The sequence below is a fragment of the Loxodonta africana genome, chromosome 7, assembly GCF_030014295.1.
Source record: "Loxodonta africana isolate mLoxAfr1 chromosome 7, mLoxAfr1.hap2, whole genome shotgun sequence".
NCBI lineage: Eukaryota > Metazoa > Chordata > Mammalia > Proboscidea > Elephantidae > Loxodonta > Loxodonta africana.
The window spans coordinates 18309805-18326948 of record NC_087348.1 but is presented as its reverse complement, the minus strand read 5'-3'; the positions used below and the strand labels follow the sequence as shown (position 1 = coordinate 18326948).

General features: G+C 41.0%; 1 protein-coding gene across 1 annotated transcript; it reads right to left on the bottom strand.

Moving 5' to 3' along the window:
• Positions 1–9728: 9728 nt before the first annotated feature.
• Positions 9729–11097, bottom strand: LOC100659200 (olfactory receptor 1S1-like). Its single transcript, XM_010600926.3, has one exon. It carries the CDS (start codon positions 10701–10703, stop codon positions 9729–9731), a length of 975 nt encoding a protein of 324 aa, XP_010599228.1. The 5' UTR covers positions 10704–11097.
• Between the last annotated feature and the right edge of the window lie 6047 nt (positions 11098–17144).

The following is a 17144-nucleotide window of genomic DNA, read 5'->3' as shown; positions in this document are numbered from 1 at the left end:
ATAAAACTGAAAGATGTGAGAGGGGGTTAAAGAAGAGAGGAAGAAAAGATATCCCTCCCTTCCCATAACAGATCTCCAAGCTGTGTGTCAGACCTGAACTAGGGAGGGAGGATATAGGATTGGAATTGTGTGAACTTGAAGTTTTAAATGGGGCTGGGCTGGACCTTTCAATACTTGAAAGTGGGTGTGCAATACCAAAGTAAAACTTACTTTTAGAACTAAAGGTGACCAGAAAGGTATAGGGACTTACCAAGGTGTCACCTAGGAGCCGGGAAGGAGAGTGGACTGAGTACCCATCTCCTTGCATCTTATTGGAAAGGATATTAGCATGAGAACCAGGAGGTATTGATCCTGTCATTTTACTCTCCTAGTATACTTCCCCTCTCATTTTTTCTCTCTGCCTTTCTCCAAAATCACCTTTCTCTCAAAACTTAAAGATAGCCAAGCCTGCAAATTGCTTTTCTTTCCATGAAGAGGCCAGAAAAAAAAAAAAAAAGGCAACCTCTTAGGAATGTGAAGGGCACTGGAGACTGGAGCAGAAGCTCTGAGGTCTTGTTGGTCCTGAGAAGTTTGGTTTATGGATCAGAGAGAGGGGAAATATATGCAGAAGGGAGAACCCAGGGCAAAATTAAAACAAGATCAAGAACTGTCAGGCATCTACATCTATACCTCAGGGCAAGACACTGACTGGCCTTAGAGGATCCTCTAATCACCAAGCCCTGGACTGGTCTGGGCTTGACTCAAAGGGGAACTGTGTTTTTAAGTGACAATCTCTCATCTTATTTTCCTGACTTGTGTCTCTCAAACACCAGCAGTCCTGCATAGATTGTTCTGAGTCCCTGAGGCATTGTAGATCTGCTTTGGAGCAGAGATAAAGTCTGAAAAGACTCACCTTTGAATGATGGTAAAATCTCAGAAAGTTAGCGGAATCTAGACCTAGCAGCTTTTCCTGTACCTAACAAGGTAGTAGGTAGAAATGGAGAGCCACACTTGTGTATTTTTCAGACCTGGATTTTTCTGTTCCAGGTATCAGAGTTAGTAGAGTCATGATATTGGGCTCACAAGGGATTTTTAGCTCCTTTTGAATCCCTTGGGAGAATATCCCTGAACCGTTTTCCTCAAGAAATGCAGTAATTTTCAGATTCTCATTCTGATGAGGTAAATGGGGAATAGATAGGCAGCTCTGCTTTGTTTGTTTGTTTTTTAATCTTCAGTTGCTGTTTCTACTTGTGATTTCCTATTCGTAATTAAGTTGCTTATTTCTCTTCATAGCAAGTGAATGGTTTGCAGTGTGTGTCTTATGTTCCTAGTGAGATGGTGTTATGGATTGAATTGTGTCCCCTTCAAAATGTGTGTTAACTTGGCTAGGCCATGATTCTCAGTATTGTGTGGTTGTCCACCATTTTGTGACCCGATGTGATTATGCTATGTGTTGTAAATCCTACCTCTATGATGTTAATGACACAGAATTAGAGGCATTATGTTAATGAGGCAGGACTCAGTCTACATGACTAGGTTGTATCTTGAGTCAATCACTTTTGAGTTATAAAAGAAAGAATCGAGTAGAGAGACAGGGGACCTCATAACACCAAGAAAGTAGTGCCAGGAGCAGAGTGTGTCCACTGGACTCAGGTACCTGGGCTGAGAAGCTCTTAGACCAGGGGAAGATTGATGACAAAGACCTTGTTCCAGAGCTCACAGAGAGAGAAAACCTTCTCCTGGAGCTGGCGTCCTGAGTTTGGACTCCTAAACTGTGAGAGAATAAATTTCTGTTCTTAAAGCCATCTACTTGTGGTATTTCTGTTATAGCAGCACTAGATAACTAAGAGAGGTGATAAGCATTTTGGGAGTTCATTCTGTTTCCTCTCAAATGCCTAGTAGGGGAAACCCGTTAAAATCCCATTGCCATTGATTCCAGCTCATGGCGACCATATGATGTGTGATAAAGTTAACTGTCCCATAGCTTTTCCAAGAGTATAATCTTTATGGGGGCTATTACCACATCTTTCTCCTGTGGAGCAGTTGTTGGGTTTGGATCTTTGAACTTCTGTTTAGCAGCTGAGTGCTAAGCCACTGTGCCACCAGGGCTTCTTCTGGTAGGGGAGGAAGATCTAGAGATTAGAGTTGAATTCTTCCACCAGGGATTATGATTCCAGACACTGTGGAAAGGAATAGGTGGTGGCTTTCTGCATCTCTTGAATAAGTGTCAGCAGTAGAATAAAATCTGGAGACCTACTGATTCAAAAGAAGCCCTGGTGACACAGTGGTTAAGTGCTCAGCTGCTAACTGGAAGGTCTACAATTCAAATTGATCATCCGCTCCATGGCAGAAAGATGTGGCAGTCTGCTTCCATAAAGATTACAGCCTTGGAGACCTTATGGGATGGTTCTACTCTATCCTATAGGGTCCTTATGAGTCGGACTTGACAGTGTCAGGTTTTTTATTGATTCTATATTCAGGGATCTTAGTTGCAAGCTAAAGAAACAGCCTCTGACTTATTGATATGGAAAACATTTTGAAATTACATTGGCATGTTCACAGATTCACTAGGAATACTAAATGAACAGGAAGGAGCAAGGGAGGATGCACAGCCGGAGACACAGCCCAAATTAATACATCTCTTCTTCCAATGCTTGCATGTGCCTCATAATATAGTACAGCTTCTTGTCATATGGAGTCCCTGGGTGGTGCAAATAGTTAAGTGCTCAGCTACTAACTGGAAGATCGGTGGTTTGAATCCACTCAGGTGCTTTGGAAGAAAGACCTGGCAATCTGCTTCCAAAAGGCCATAGCCATTGAAAACTCTATGGAGTGTAGTTCTGCTCTGAAATACACAAGATCACCATGAGTAGGAATCAACAATATGGTAAATGGTTTTTTCATTTGTGACACAAACCAAGAACATTCACTGTCTCCCCCTCCCAACTGGAAACAACTCAACCTGTGGATTAACTGTGTAGTTATTCATGATTTCAATAACATAAAATAAAACTAGTTTAAATAATTAAACTAATATTTAAATAATGGGATAATGGAGAAGAAAGAAAAGGCAAGTTATGCTATTATCTATCATGTCTCTCTCTCTCTCTCTCTATCTATAGATATAGTCTATGTATCTACCTTATCTATCTTTGTATATATCCACATATCTATCTATGTGTCAATCTATCATCTGTTAGTCCTTCCATCCGTCTGTCCGTCCACCGTCCATCCATCCATCATCTACCCACATGCCTATCTGCCTACCTACTTACCTACCTATTGATTTATCTATCTGCCTGTATTTGTCACAGCCAGGAAGGAAATGTGGGTGGGACCAGAATCTTTGTTTCTGCAACTTATCCATGAGGCATATTTATGAGTTTCCACTTGGAACTACTACATTAACAGGGTCTTCTATAAAGCATTGCCTAAGTCAAGAATTTGAGTCGTTACACTTTATTTGGAAGGTAAAAGTCCACGGAAGTGAAATAGAGGACAAAAGAGGAAACTGAGGCTAGGGTAGATACAAAGTAACACAATGAAATGTATTACACAAGAGTCATTGTTCGCAGCAATCAGTGAAGAGCCAGAGACAATTACCCAATCTTTTCCTTTGAGGGGTATGAATTCTTAGCTGCCCTGATCTTGTTGGGTTGTGGTGGTTGTAATTACTCATTACAGTCTTTACACCAATGTTTGAAAGGTTTATGTTTTCGGGAATAGGAAACCCAAATTGCACAAATTGGTCATTGGGTGTAAGAGTGAGAATGGCCACTATCACCTATTGGTTCTTAAATCAGCACATTTTAACTATAAAGGATATCATAGTGCTAATCAGAAGACAGTTTAAGGAATATACTTAATCCTGGAGGATAGTGCTGCAATCTATAAGGCGTTGTCCCTAGGTGGCACCTTAACTAGGTTTCCTTAGATTATTCTATCATTCTCTCTACGAGATGGCATATGTGGTAAACAATTGCCATCCAGTCGATTCTGACTCATGGCACTCACATGTGTGTCAGAGTAGAACTGTGCTCCATATGTTTTCATACTTTGAACATGTTATCAGAGGTATTAGTGCCTGGAGAAGGGCATCATGCTTGGTAAAGTAGAGGGTCAGTGAAAAAGAGGAAGATCCTCAATGAGGTGGATTGACACAGTGGCTGCAACAATGGGCTCAAGCATAACAACAATTGTGAGGATGGTGCAGGACAGGGCAGTGTTTCCTTCATTATACATTGGGTCGCTACGAGTTGGAACTTACTTGACAGCACCTAACAATAACAACAACATGTAAAAATATGTATGTAGAAATGTCCACTGCCAATCCTAAATATGTTTGTGGGTATGCTCCCATAGACCATCCCACACCTGCTCAGCTTACATACCTGCCTATGTATTTACTCATAAATTATTGTGTGTTCTTAACTGTTCCAGGATCGTATAAGTAATAGCGTTTACCACGGCTACCTATTACTCTTGTGTACCTGTTTTTTTTTTTTTTTAACCTGTCAGTGTCTTCCTTTGCCTTGGTCATGTTGTATTGACTTCCCTCATATTGTGTATTGTCTTCATCAAAGTTAATAGGTGTCTACTATTTAGTTAGTGATTTTTGCTCTCTCTCCCTCGCATCCCTAGTAACCATCAAACTATCTTTCTTTGTGTAAACCTTTCCTTAACTTTTTATAGTAGTAGTCTCATGTAATATTTGTCGTTTTGTGACTGACTTATTTCACTCAGCATAATGTCCTTAAGGTTCATCGATGATGTGAGATGTTCTTCAATGTTTTATACTTTTCAGTGTACAGACATTTGTCAGATTTTTCCCCTAAGTATTCCATAATTTTTGATGCTATTGTAATGGTATTTAAGAAAAATCATTTTCAATTGTTCCTTGCTTGTATAAAGCAATAAAATTGATTATTTTAATATTGTCCTTATACCCTGCAACCTTAGTCAACTGATTAATTCTAGTAGCTTTTTAAATAGATTCCATTAAATTTTTTATATAGATGATCATGTTGTATATGAATAAAAAACCTTTTATGTCTTCTTTTCCTATCTGGGTCACTTTCTTTTTCTTGCCTTATTGCACTGGCTAGAACCTCCAGTATAATGTTGAGTAGAAGTGATAAGAATGTAAATCCTTGTTTGGTTCTTGTTCTTAGGGGAAAGCATTCAGTCTTTCACAATTATGCAGGTTTTTTATAGATGTCCTTCAACAGGTTGATTCCTACTTTGCTGAGAGTTTTTATCAGGAATATATGGTTTTTTGCATCTATTTAGTACTATATGAATTTTAGATTGTTAACATGGTGAATTACTTTGGTTGCTTTTTGAGTGTTCAACTATCCTTGTATTTCTAGGATAAACCACACTTTGGTCATGGTTTATTATTCTTGTTATTATCGCAGTAGATGTTCTTGAACATTCTTGGGTGGTTAAAAAGGTCACAGATGTTATTGCCTAAAACCATATACTGATTTTAAAAGGGGTTAGTCCTGAGTCACCAAAAATCCTCTGTTAAAAGGAGACGAGAGAGAGCAAAGCAAACAGAAGGAAGAAGGCGGCAAAAGAAGAAATTTGAGGTGTTTTCATATTCTGAGAAATCTGTTCTGAAGGAGGCAGTTTCAATTTTATTTCAACTCTGAGGGTACAGGACATGCTGAAAGATTCCTAGAGATGACAGCGGCACCGGTTAGAGAGAGTGGATCAGAAGGTGTGATTTCAGGTATAATGTCTTGGTTCCCGTGGTGTTTGAAACATTGATCTCTCTTTTTCCTGGAAGAATTTTCACTTTCTTCTCTTGTCTTCCTGGACACCAGTCCCCACTAGTCCTCCTCCTACCTCCCTGGCTGCTCTTCCTCAGTTTCCTTTACTAGTTCATTATTTCTCCATGTCAAAGTCTCCCAGGGCTTTGCCATAGGCTTTCTTCTCTCTCTGTAGTCACTCCTTAGGTAATTTTATCCATTCCCCTGACTCTAACTACTGTGTATTTAATAGTAACATATAATGACTCCAGGATTTACATCTCCTGTCCAACCTTCACTCTTGATTTTCAGAATTATATGCCCAATGACCTATGCTCCAACTCTGCTTGGTTTTCTCACAGACAGCTCAAACTTCACACACCCCAAGTAGAGCTCTTGTTTTCCCTCCTCTCAAAACTGCTCCCCACCAACATTATTCGTTGCAGCAAATGGGACCACCGTTTACCCACTCCTCTTTTTCCCTCACACACCATATTAGCAAACGTTGTTCTGGGCTCTACTTTCAAGTTAAATCTCAAATCTGACCTTTTCTCATTTCCTCACCAGAACCACCATTGCCTTCTAAGCCACCACCATCTCTTGCCTACTGCAGTGGCCTCTAAAAATGTGTAACTGTTTCCCTTCTTGTACCCTATGGTGAATTCTCCATAGCACAGCATATGCAAATTTTCAAAAATGCAAATGAAATCCCTGCAGATGGAACTATACCCAAGTATGGACAACCTCCTGGGAAACCTATGAGTCAGAGTTATTAGAGGACCAGGATAGTCACACAGGGATGGGGACCAATTTAAACCAAATGGCCTGGGTAACCCTGATGGTTCTTTTCCTATCAAACATGGGCCAGAATGAAACCAGATTAAAAGGGGAGAATTACAGATTTTCCCCAGCTAACCCAGTATGGAGCCATGGTGGTGCAGAGGTTAAGAGCTCAGGCTGCTAACCAAACAGTTGACAGTTTGAATCCACAATCTGTTCCGTGGAAACCCTAGGGGCAGTTCTACTCTGTCCTATAGAGTTGCTATGAGTTGAAATTGACTTGATGACAATTGGTTTCATTTTTTGTTTTTGAAATGTTTATATTATCAGGAAGATTCAGGCACCATGTTAAGCATAATAGACAAGATTGTTTATTTTTCTTAAAAAAAAAACTTCCTCCACCCCTCCCCCAAAATGATAGACACTCATTGTAAAACACTAAAGCAATACAGGGTGTAGTATAAATCACTCTATCCCACGATACTAGACCAAATTTTAGAGTAACAAACCATGCTAAAGCATAGGAGCTTAAACAATGAGAATCATTTTATTGTCTCCTGTCACAGTTCAAAGAGTTGACTGGGCTTAGCTAGGCAGTTCACACTTGGGGGCTCTCGTGCTTGCAGGTAGAGGTAGTGTTGGGGTGATCTTAAGCCTCACTCACTCACACACTCGGTGCCTTAACTGGGGAAACTCAAAGATTTGTGGCTGGAAGAGTGGGGCTCCTTGGCCATCTGTGTTTAATTCTATGTGGTCTTATCAGCCTGATCGCACCAGCATGGTGTCTTCAGTGTAGTAGGACTTCTTACGTGGTCACTCAGTGCTCCAAGGTACACATCCTAACACAGAGCAAGCCAGGTGGAAATTGTGCTGGTTTTTCTAACATTGTCTTAGAAACACATAGTATCACTGTTCCTAAAAGTCTTCCAGGTTCAAGGGGAGGAACAGAGACTCACCCCCTTGATGGGGAAGTTGCAAGAAAAAAAATGCCATAACAACCAATAATGTGTTTTTGGCTCTACTCCCAGATGTCTTTTTCCACATAATGTGTTTAACATAGATGCATTTATATGACACACAGTGTTCTGAAGCCTGATTTATTCATAATAGAGCAATTGCTTTATTGCAGAAAAAGAAACTGAGGTTAGTAACATGATTTGTCACACAGTGAGTTAGCTGCAGAGTTGGGATAGACCCCAAGTCTCTGGATTGTAAATCTAGGATTCCTTCTACTACTTCATGTGAAATAATGAAAGCAGAGCTCTGGACGTTTCCATGTTGGAGCCTTGGGTGGAATAGGGTGGATTTCAATATACTTGAAGAAGGAGGATTGTTAAGAGGCAAGTTTGGTAACACATATCAAAGGAGATGAATTTTAGATTTTAGTGAAAACTCAAATGAGGTGTAAAATTTAAGAGATACCACAGAGGAAGGCAGGCATCTTGCTGTATATTTCCTCTTCGAAGAGATTGGACAGTTCTAAGTTTGGAGAAAAATGGAAGTCAGCTTATACTGGTGACAAATGAATCTAGTTTGGTAGGGCAGGAAAAATTGAAGCTGGAAAACAGGGAGACAGTTGAAAAAAAAAGAATGAACACTTTTTTGAGCGTTTAGTATATACTAGACATTATGGTGGTGGTTTAATATACATGCCCATTTAACCAAACAGTTTTGGGGTGGTGGGATTATTACTCTCATTTTCCATATGAGGAGTATTGAGTTTAGGTGCTCAAATAACTTCCCTTAGATCACATATGTGGATTACAACACACTACCAAGCCAGGATTTAGAGCTGAATCTTTTTCTTACACCGTAGGGCAACTGTTGGAGAAATCCGAACCAATGACTAGTAATAGGTCTTTCTAAAGCTGGAAGTAATTAACAGGAGGATTTTGCCATGTCAAAAGAATACTCTTCTGAGTAGCAAGAGAGCATATTTAAGGCAGATTTTGAAAGACATCTCCATCAATCAGAGGCCTTTAGATCCACAAAATCCAGAGCTGGAATGGAACTCAGAGCTCATCTAGTTCAGTGATTCATCACACCAGAGTCACCTGAGGACTGATTTCAAAATACAGTTGCCTGACTCCTTTCTTGGAGAGTTTGGGCCAGTAGATCCAGAGTGGGTTTGGAAGGAAAGGGGTAGCTTCTGGTCTGTAGCCTTTTCTCAGCCTCAGGGAAGCTTGAGGATCTGACCCTTGGTCAAATTACCCTTGCCATTAGTTCAAGGAGAGAAAACATGTATAAAGAGCCTTGACTACTAACTGAAAAGTTGGCAGTTCAACCCACCAGCTGTTCCTTGGGAGAAGGATGTGGCAATTTGCTTCTGTAAAGATTACAGCCTTGGAAACACTATGGGGCAATTCTACTCTGTTCTATAGAATGCCTATGAGTTGGAATCTATTCAATGGCAAACAACATAAGTGTATACTGTATCCAAGATATAGACCAAAAAACAAAACAAAACCAAAAAACCAAATCACTTGCCATGGAGCCTCTTCTGACTCATGGCAGCCCCATGTGTTACAGAGTAAAACTTCTCTATATCATTTTCAATGGTAATAATTTTTTGGAAAGGAGCCCTGGTGGTGCAGTGGTTAAGGCCCTCGACTGTCAACTGAAAGGTCGGCAGTACAAAACCACCAGCAACTCTGTGGGAGAAAGATGTGGCAGCCTGTTTCCATAGATATTTACAGCCTTGGAAACCCCCATGGGGGAGTGGGTTTTGGTTTTTTGGTGGGTAATCTTTCAGAAGCAGATCACCAGTAATCTCTTTCCAGACACCTCTGGGTGAGTTCGGACTGCCAACTTTTTTTGTTAGGAGTTGAGCACTTAACTATTTACACTGCCCCCCAAACTGAAAACCCAAGCCCATTGCTGTTGAGTCGATTCCGACTTATAGCCATCCTGTGAGTTCCATTACCCACAGACTCCAAAAATACAGACAGTGCTACTAAAATGGCTTTGACTCAACTTAAGCACTATATCTGTTTGTTAAATCTGGTTTTGGAAGAATATGTAATTGAAGAGTAACCTATATTTGCTGAGAAGCAGCTGTACCAGTGAATGGGTACCAGTTGCACAACCCCAAGGGGGCAATGTGATTAGTAAGGCATAATGATCAGAAGTTGGAACAGGAGGCAGAGACCTGAGAATTCATCAATAGCTGGACCATCACAACTATGCCACAAACTCTGGGCAGGATCGTCCATCTGGTTATGGGGATAAATGGAATTCAGACGCCCAGGGCATTGAAGGGAGAAATCTTTTTCTATTGATGAGCTTTCTCAGGGCACATTTCATGTCCTTGTTCCTTAGGCTGTAGATGAAGGGGTTCATCATGGGTGTCACCACAGTGAATAGTACTGCTCCAATCTTATCTGTGTCATCAGGGTGGGTAGATGAAGGCAAGAAGTAAACCCCTACAATGGTCCCATAGAAGAGTAATACAACTGTCAGGTGAGAGCCACAGGTGGAGAAGGCTTTCCATTTTCCCTCTGTGGTTGAGATTCTCAGGACAGCACTGACAATGTGGATGTAGGAAAAGAGGATGAGGGCAAAGGGGAAAGTGATGACAGATAAGCCAATGACAAACAACACAAACTCATTGACCACTGTATCTGAGCAGGACAGTTTGAGCAAAGGGGCCAGGTCACAGAAGAAGTGTGGGAGAATGTTGCTGTCACAGAAGATCAATTGAATGAGCAGAAGGGTGTGTGTCAGGGCAACGACATTACTGAGGACCCACGGGATGACTGTCAGCAAAGCACAGATCTTGGGCTGCATGATGGTTGTATAGTTCAGAGGGTGGCAGATAGCCACGAAGCGGTCATAGGCCATGACACCCAAGAGAAAATTGTCAATGACGACGAACATAGTGGAGAAGTACATCTGTTTGATGCAGCTCTCATAGGAGATGGAATGACTCTCGGTATGAATATCTATCAGCATTTTGGGGACTGAGGTGGAAATGGAGGAAATATCAGCAAAGGACAGATTGGCAAGGAAGAGATACATGGGGGTGTGAAGGTAAGAATCCAATCCAATGGCCAGGATGATGAGCCCATTCCCAACCATTGTGACCAGGTACATACCCAGAAAGACCACAAAGAGGACATTCTGCTGTTCAGCATCGTTGGAGAGTCCCAGAAGAATGAATTCAGAGATGGTAGTTTGGTTTTCTTGGTGCATATTTCTGCTGATCTGAAATAAGGAACATAAGATTCCCCATACCCCGACAGGAAAACCCAGTATAGAACTATTCAACTGTAGTCATTACAAGGCGGGGGGGACTACTCCCTCTAGGCTGAAGGGAAACAAAGAGTGGAGAAGACAAAAACAAAGAAAGAAACAAACAAAAAAACCAAACTGGCTGTTGTTGAGCCGATTCTGACTCATGGTGACCCCATGTATTTCAGAGTAGAACTGCGCTCCATAGGGTTTTCAATGACTGTGATTTTTTGGAAGTCGATTGCCAGCCCTTCTTCTGAGGTATCTCTAAACCAAAACCAAACCCATTGCCATTGAGTCGATTCCAACTCATAGATCAAACAGCCAACTTTTGATTAGTAGCTGAGTGGTTAACTGTTTGTGCTACCCAGGGACTCTAAAGGTGGAGAAGGTCTACTTAATACGGAATTATTTCAGCAGTGTGGAGACACAGGAAATGCCTTAAAAAGGAAAGACAGGAACGTGATAATTCTTAAAGAACATGTTTTAAATTCTAACAGAATTTGAATGTGATTTTTCCATTTGGCTCAGAATGTAGTTAAATCTCCCAAATTGACGACAATAGGTGATATGTACCCTTGTGTACTAAAGATGCTAGATAGCCCTGCAGGAGTTACTTTAAAATCAACAAACTAGTTCTGAGACCTTCCCCGTCATTCACCTTCATTCTTCAAACTAAGAAAATTGAAACATGAAGGGTCATTAAAGTGAAAAGTTTGTGAAGGTAGGAACAACTGAGGATTAGAAATCCTTATGGGAATATACCGGGGAATAGGTACTCCTTCCCACCCAAGTTAGGAGTCCTCCAGAAGAATTGCTCTTGGAGAATGAATACAAGAAGTGGAGCCCAGAATTTATTTCATTTGTGGCTAGATGGTAGGTGAACTGAGAAAGTTTAGGAGCACATATGATCAGGGGCTTGTGTTTGTCTCTCACTGCTTAAGGGGGAGGCCCACTGAATTAGCCCACTATGGTGGGATGGGGGGAAAGGTTGGAGGGTGGTAGGGCATGCCTGCATTTACACCCATGGCATTGCATGAGTATGCAAATTTCCTACAGGCCAAGTGCATGCTGCAGGAGGACGTTGAGGTCAAGTCATCTTGTTGGGACTTCAGCCAAGAAGGCAGCCTGTTGGGGTAGCCTGCTGCAGCAGTGAGGGGTCATAGCAGTGACTATCTCATGAAAGAGAGGTCATAAAGAAACCTTGGAGAAAATTCACTGGCCTCATCAAGGAACTGCATAGTGGAATAGTACCTGAAAGGGGTCTTGGAAAAGCCCCCAAATTATCTCATGAGTCAATACATTTGGCTGACTGCCATACACAGGCCACCGACTGCTACTATTACATGGCAACAGACCTCAAGATTTTGCCTTTTCTAATTCTTATCCTTCCTCCCCGACCTCATAAAACCAAAAGATGTGAGATGGGGTTAAAGAATAAAGGAAGAACAGACATCTCTCCCTTCCCATGGCAGATCCCTAAGCTGTACGTCCGACCTTAACTGGAGAGGGAGGATATAGAATTGGAATTGGATATGAAATTGAAGTTTTAAATTGGGCTAGCCTGGGCTTTTCAGTACTTGAAAGTGGGTCTTCAGTACCAAAGTAAAACTTACTTTCAGAACTTAAGGTGACCAGAAAATTATAGGAACTTACCAAGGTGTCACCCAGAAGCAGGGAAGGAGATTAGACTGAGTACCCATCTCCTTGTGTCTTATCAGAAAGAATATTAGCATGAAAACCAGGAGGTATTGACTCCTGTCTTATTTTTTTCCTAGTATTGTCCCCTTCTCATTTTTTCTCTCTACCTTTCTCCAGAATCACTTGTCTCTCAAAATTTCAAGATAGCCAAGTCTACAAATTGCTTTTCTTTTCATGAAGAGACCAGAAAAAGAAAATAAATAAATAAATAAAAGGCAACCTCCTAGAAAAGTGAAGGGCACTGAGGTCTTGGTCCTGAGAAGCTTGGTTTATAGATCAGAGAGAGGGGAAATGTATGCAGAAGGGAGACCCCAGGACAAAACTAAAACAAGGTCAAGAGCAGTCAGCCATCCACATCTAACCTCGGGGCAAGACACAGACTGGCCTTCGAGGGTCCTGTGATCACCTAGCCCTGGGCTGGTCTGGGTTTGACTAGAAAGGGGAACTGTGTTTTTGAGTGACAATCTCTCTCATCTTGTTTTCCTGTCCCATCTTTCCCATCTACTGCAGTCCCGCACAGATTGTTCTGAGTACCTGAGGCAGAGTATATCTGGTTTACAGTAGGGCTAAAGTCTGAAAAGACTCACCTTTGAATGACGGCAAAATCTCAGGAAGTTGGCAGAATCTACGTCGAGTGGCTTTCCTTGTTCCTAACAGGGTAGCAGGTGGGAACGGAGAGCCACTCTTGTGTATTTTTCAGAACTGGATTTTCCCACTCCAGGCGCCAGAGTTAGTAGAGTCATGATGCTGGACTCACAGGGGACATTTAGCTCCTTCTGAGACCCTTGGGAGAATATCCCTGAAGTGTTTGCACGTTCCGGTTCTGATGAGGTAAGTGGGGAATAGATAGGCAGCTCTGCTTTGTGTATCTTCAGATGCTGTTCCTATTTGTGATTTCCTGTTTGTAACTTAGTTGATTATTTCTCTTCCTAGCAAGAGAATGTTTTGCAGTATGTCTTATGTTCCCAGCGAGATGGTAAGTATTTTAAGAGTTCCTTCTCTGTTTCCTCTTGAATGTCTAGTAGGGTAAACCCGTTAAAATCCCATTGCCATCAAGTCAATTCTGTCTCATAGTGACCACAAGTGATAGAGTATAACTGCCCCACAGGGTTTCCAAGGCCTTAATCTTTAGGGAAATTGACTGCTGCACCTTTCTCCTGTGGACCAGCTTGTGGGTTTGAACCCTGGACCTTTTGGTTAGCAGTGAAGCTCTTAACCACTGCTCCACCAGGGCTCCTTCTAGTAGAGGAGGAAGATCTAGAGATTTGAGTTGAATTCCTCCACCAGGGGTTATGACTCCAGACACTGTCCATAGTGGAAAGGAATAGACTGTGGCTTTCTGTATGTCTTAAATAAGCGTCAGCATTGGAATGGAAATCTGGAGACCTACTGATTCAACGGAATCCCTAGTGGTACAGTCATTAGTGCTCAGCTGCTAACTGAAAGGTCTGTGGTTCAAACCCACCAGTCGTTTCATGGGAGAAGGATGTGGCAATCTGCCTCTGTAAAGGTTATGGCCTTTGAAACCCTATGGGACAGGGTCCATATTAGTTGGACTTGATGGCCAAGGATTTTTTTTATTGGTTCAATACTCAAGAATCTTAGTTGTAAGCTAAAGAAACAAACCCTGGCTTGTTAATATGGAAAAAATGTTGAAATTATATTGGGATGTTTGCAGATATCTCTGTAGGGTAGATACTCAAAAGCAATATTGTTGGGTCATAAGGTCACATACAGTTAAATTTTTAATAGATTTTGCTAAGCTGCTCCCTAAAAAATGCTATACTGATGATATACTTCCAAAGGCACCTGGGCCCCTGTTTCTACATCATTGTCTATACCCTATATTGGTGATCATTTTAATTTTTTTAGACCAATGGTTTAAAATTCATCACATTTATAAAAATTTCAAATTTACTTAATTACTGGTGTGCTTGTGAACATATATTCTAATATTTATGGCCCATTTGTGTTTTGTCTTCTGTGGATTACCTGTTCTTATCCTTTGGCTATTTTCTTTTTCCTGTGATCTTTCATCAGGTCCATGGGTGGCACAAACAGTTTGCATTCAACTACTAACTTAAACGTGGTAATTCAAACCCACCCAGTGGTGCTGTGGGAGAAAGGCCTGGCTATCTGCTTCTGTAATGATTACAGCCAAGTTACAGTTCTGCTCTGTAACACATGAGATTGCCATGAATCAGAATCGACTCAACAGCAATGGCTTCAGTTTTTTAGATTTTTAAGATATCTTTTATATTTTGAAAGAAGTTGTAAAAATGCAGAGGAGGAAACCTAAAGTAGCTTTGCAAGTTCTGACTGCACATAGCTGTAGGTCATGCTTAGCTGGGGAGCTGGCTACTTGATTCTAATCTTGTTCTGTCCTGTCTTGCTCTTATGCCCATCATGAGGGCATCAGGGTAGACCTTTCCTCAAAGGCAACATCACTGATAGACATTTCGGTCTCATCGTTTGACTCATGGTGTACTGATATCTCATTCAATGCTCTAATTCCAGAATGTCATAATTTTGTGAAAGTACTCTTACAATAAGGGACTAATTTTTCACTAGGAAGGGAGAGCTCATCTTTTTCATTTAAAATATCCACTGAAAAGGTAATTGGGGAAGCCCGGTAACTCAGCTTGAAGGGATCAATCAAGCCTTTCAAGGTCTTCTTTCCAAGAGAGTAATACTTCACTCTCTTCTTTCTGCAACTCGAGTTCCAAGTTAATTTTCTGTATGCTTTGTGACATTAAAGAACAAAAAAACCAGAAAACCAGTTGCCATCCAGTCAATTCTGACTCATGGTGACCCTATGTGACTCATAATAGAACTGCCCTCCATAGGGTTTTCCATGGCTGTGACCTTTTGGAAGTAGATCACTAGGACTTTCTTCCAAGGCACCTCTAGGTAGATTTGAACTGCCAACCTTTTGGCTAGTAGCTGAGTGCTTAACTGCACCAACCATGGACTCCTAAGAAAGAAAGGAGGCACAGGAATGCAATTGCAATCTTGCCTTTTGCTGGCATTCCAGATAACGCCTAGCACAGTGTGTACATGTCATTGGTTCATTATGCTTTATGTGACTTGGCCTGGATTTGTCGACAGGCAACCTGTCTGTCTTAGTTATCTAGTGCTGCCATAACAGAAATGCCATAAGTGGGTGGCTTTAACAAACAGAAATTTATTTTCTCACAGTTTAGGAGGCTAGAAGCTTGAATTCAGGGTGCCAGCTCTAGGGGAAGTCTTTCTCTGTTGGCTCTGGAGGAACGTCCTTGTCTTTTCTGAGCTTCTGCTCCTGGGCAGTGTTCATGTGGTTTGGCATCTCTCTTTCCCCATCTCTGCTTCTCTCGCTTGCTTGTTTAATCTCTTTTATATCTCAAAAGAGATTGATTTAAGACACACCCTATGCTAATACTGCCTCATTAACATAAAAAGACTATACCATTCCCTAATGGGATTATAACCACAGGTATAGAGTTTGGGATTTTGGGGGGATATACTTCAATCCACAACACTGTCCAACCAGAGAATTTTATTCCTTTCCTCCAAAATTTACTTGTAAACAAAGGTATCTCTAATATAGTGTTAAATTCCACACCTGTTCCGAGAATAAGTAACATTTTGTAGTTCTTCTCCTTATCCCCATGTGAAATCTGCTTAAAAAATTGAAAACATGCAAAGCAGTTTTGAAGAGAAAAAGAAGCAAAAAAAAAAAAAACAAAACAACAACCAAAAAAGTGCTAATCTAGGAACAACGTGAAGAGTGGAGGATGATCCTTGCTATAATGATAGTGTTGTGGATTGAATTGTGTCCCCCCCAAATACCTGTCAACTCTGCTAGGTCATAATTCCCAGTATTGTAACGATTGTCTACCATTTTGTCATCTGATGTGATTTCCCTGCGTTGTAAATTCTATCACTATGATGTTAATGAGACGGATTAGAGGCAGTTATATTGACGAGATCTACAAGATTAAATAGTGTCTTATGCCAACCTCTTTTGAGATATAAAAGAGAGAAGTGAGCAGGAGACTGGAGGACCTCATACCACTGAGAAAGCAGTGCCAGGAGCAGAGCGCATCCTTTGGACCTGAGGTTCCTGCACTGAGATGCTCCCAGACCAAAGGAAGATTGATAACAAAGACCTTCTTCCAGAGCCGACAGAAAGAGAAAGCCTTCCCCTGGAGCTGACACCCTGAATCTGAATTCGTGAGAGAATAAATTTCTCTTTGTTAAAGCCATCCACTTGTGGTATTTCTATTATAGCAGCACTAGATGACTAAGACAGATGGGAAGTTTATGAGCCTAAATAAATCTCAGACTCCTTTCAGAAATTACCATTTTCCTGATAAGGCTTACTTTAGAAAACATAGAGAATGCTTAAGTGAATGAAAAAGAAAAAAAAATAACTATTCATAATTCTACAAACCACAGATAACAACTGTTACATTTTTGCTGTATTTCCATTTATCGATATGTGTGTCTGTATATATTTTTACAAGACTGGAGTCCAGCTGGAAATCCAGGTTCGTATCTTGGTTTTGTCACCTTCAGTTATAATTGTAACCATTACCCTTTATTATTAAATATTATTTAAAAAATGATTTTAAGTCTGCTGTAGTTGCGCTCCTTGGAAACTCTGTGGGGCAGTTCTACTCTGTCCTATAGGGTCGCTATGAGTGGAAATTGACTCAATGG

Coding starts and splice junctions, on each gene's coding strand:
- LOC100659200 (XM_010600926.3), bottom strand. CDS start 10,703: ATGCACCAAGAAAACCAAACTACCATCTCTGAATTCATTCTTCTGGGA.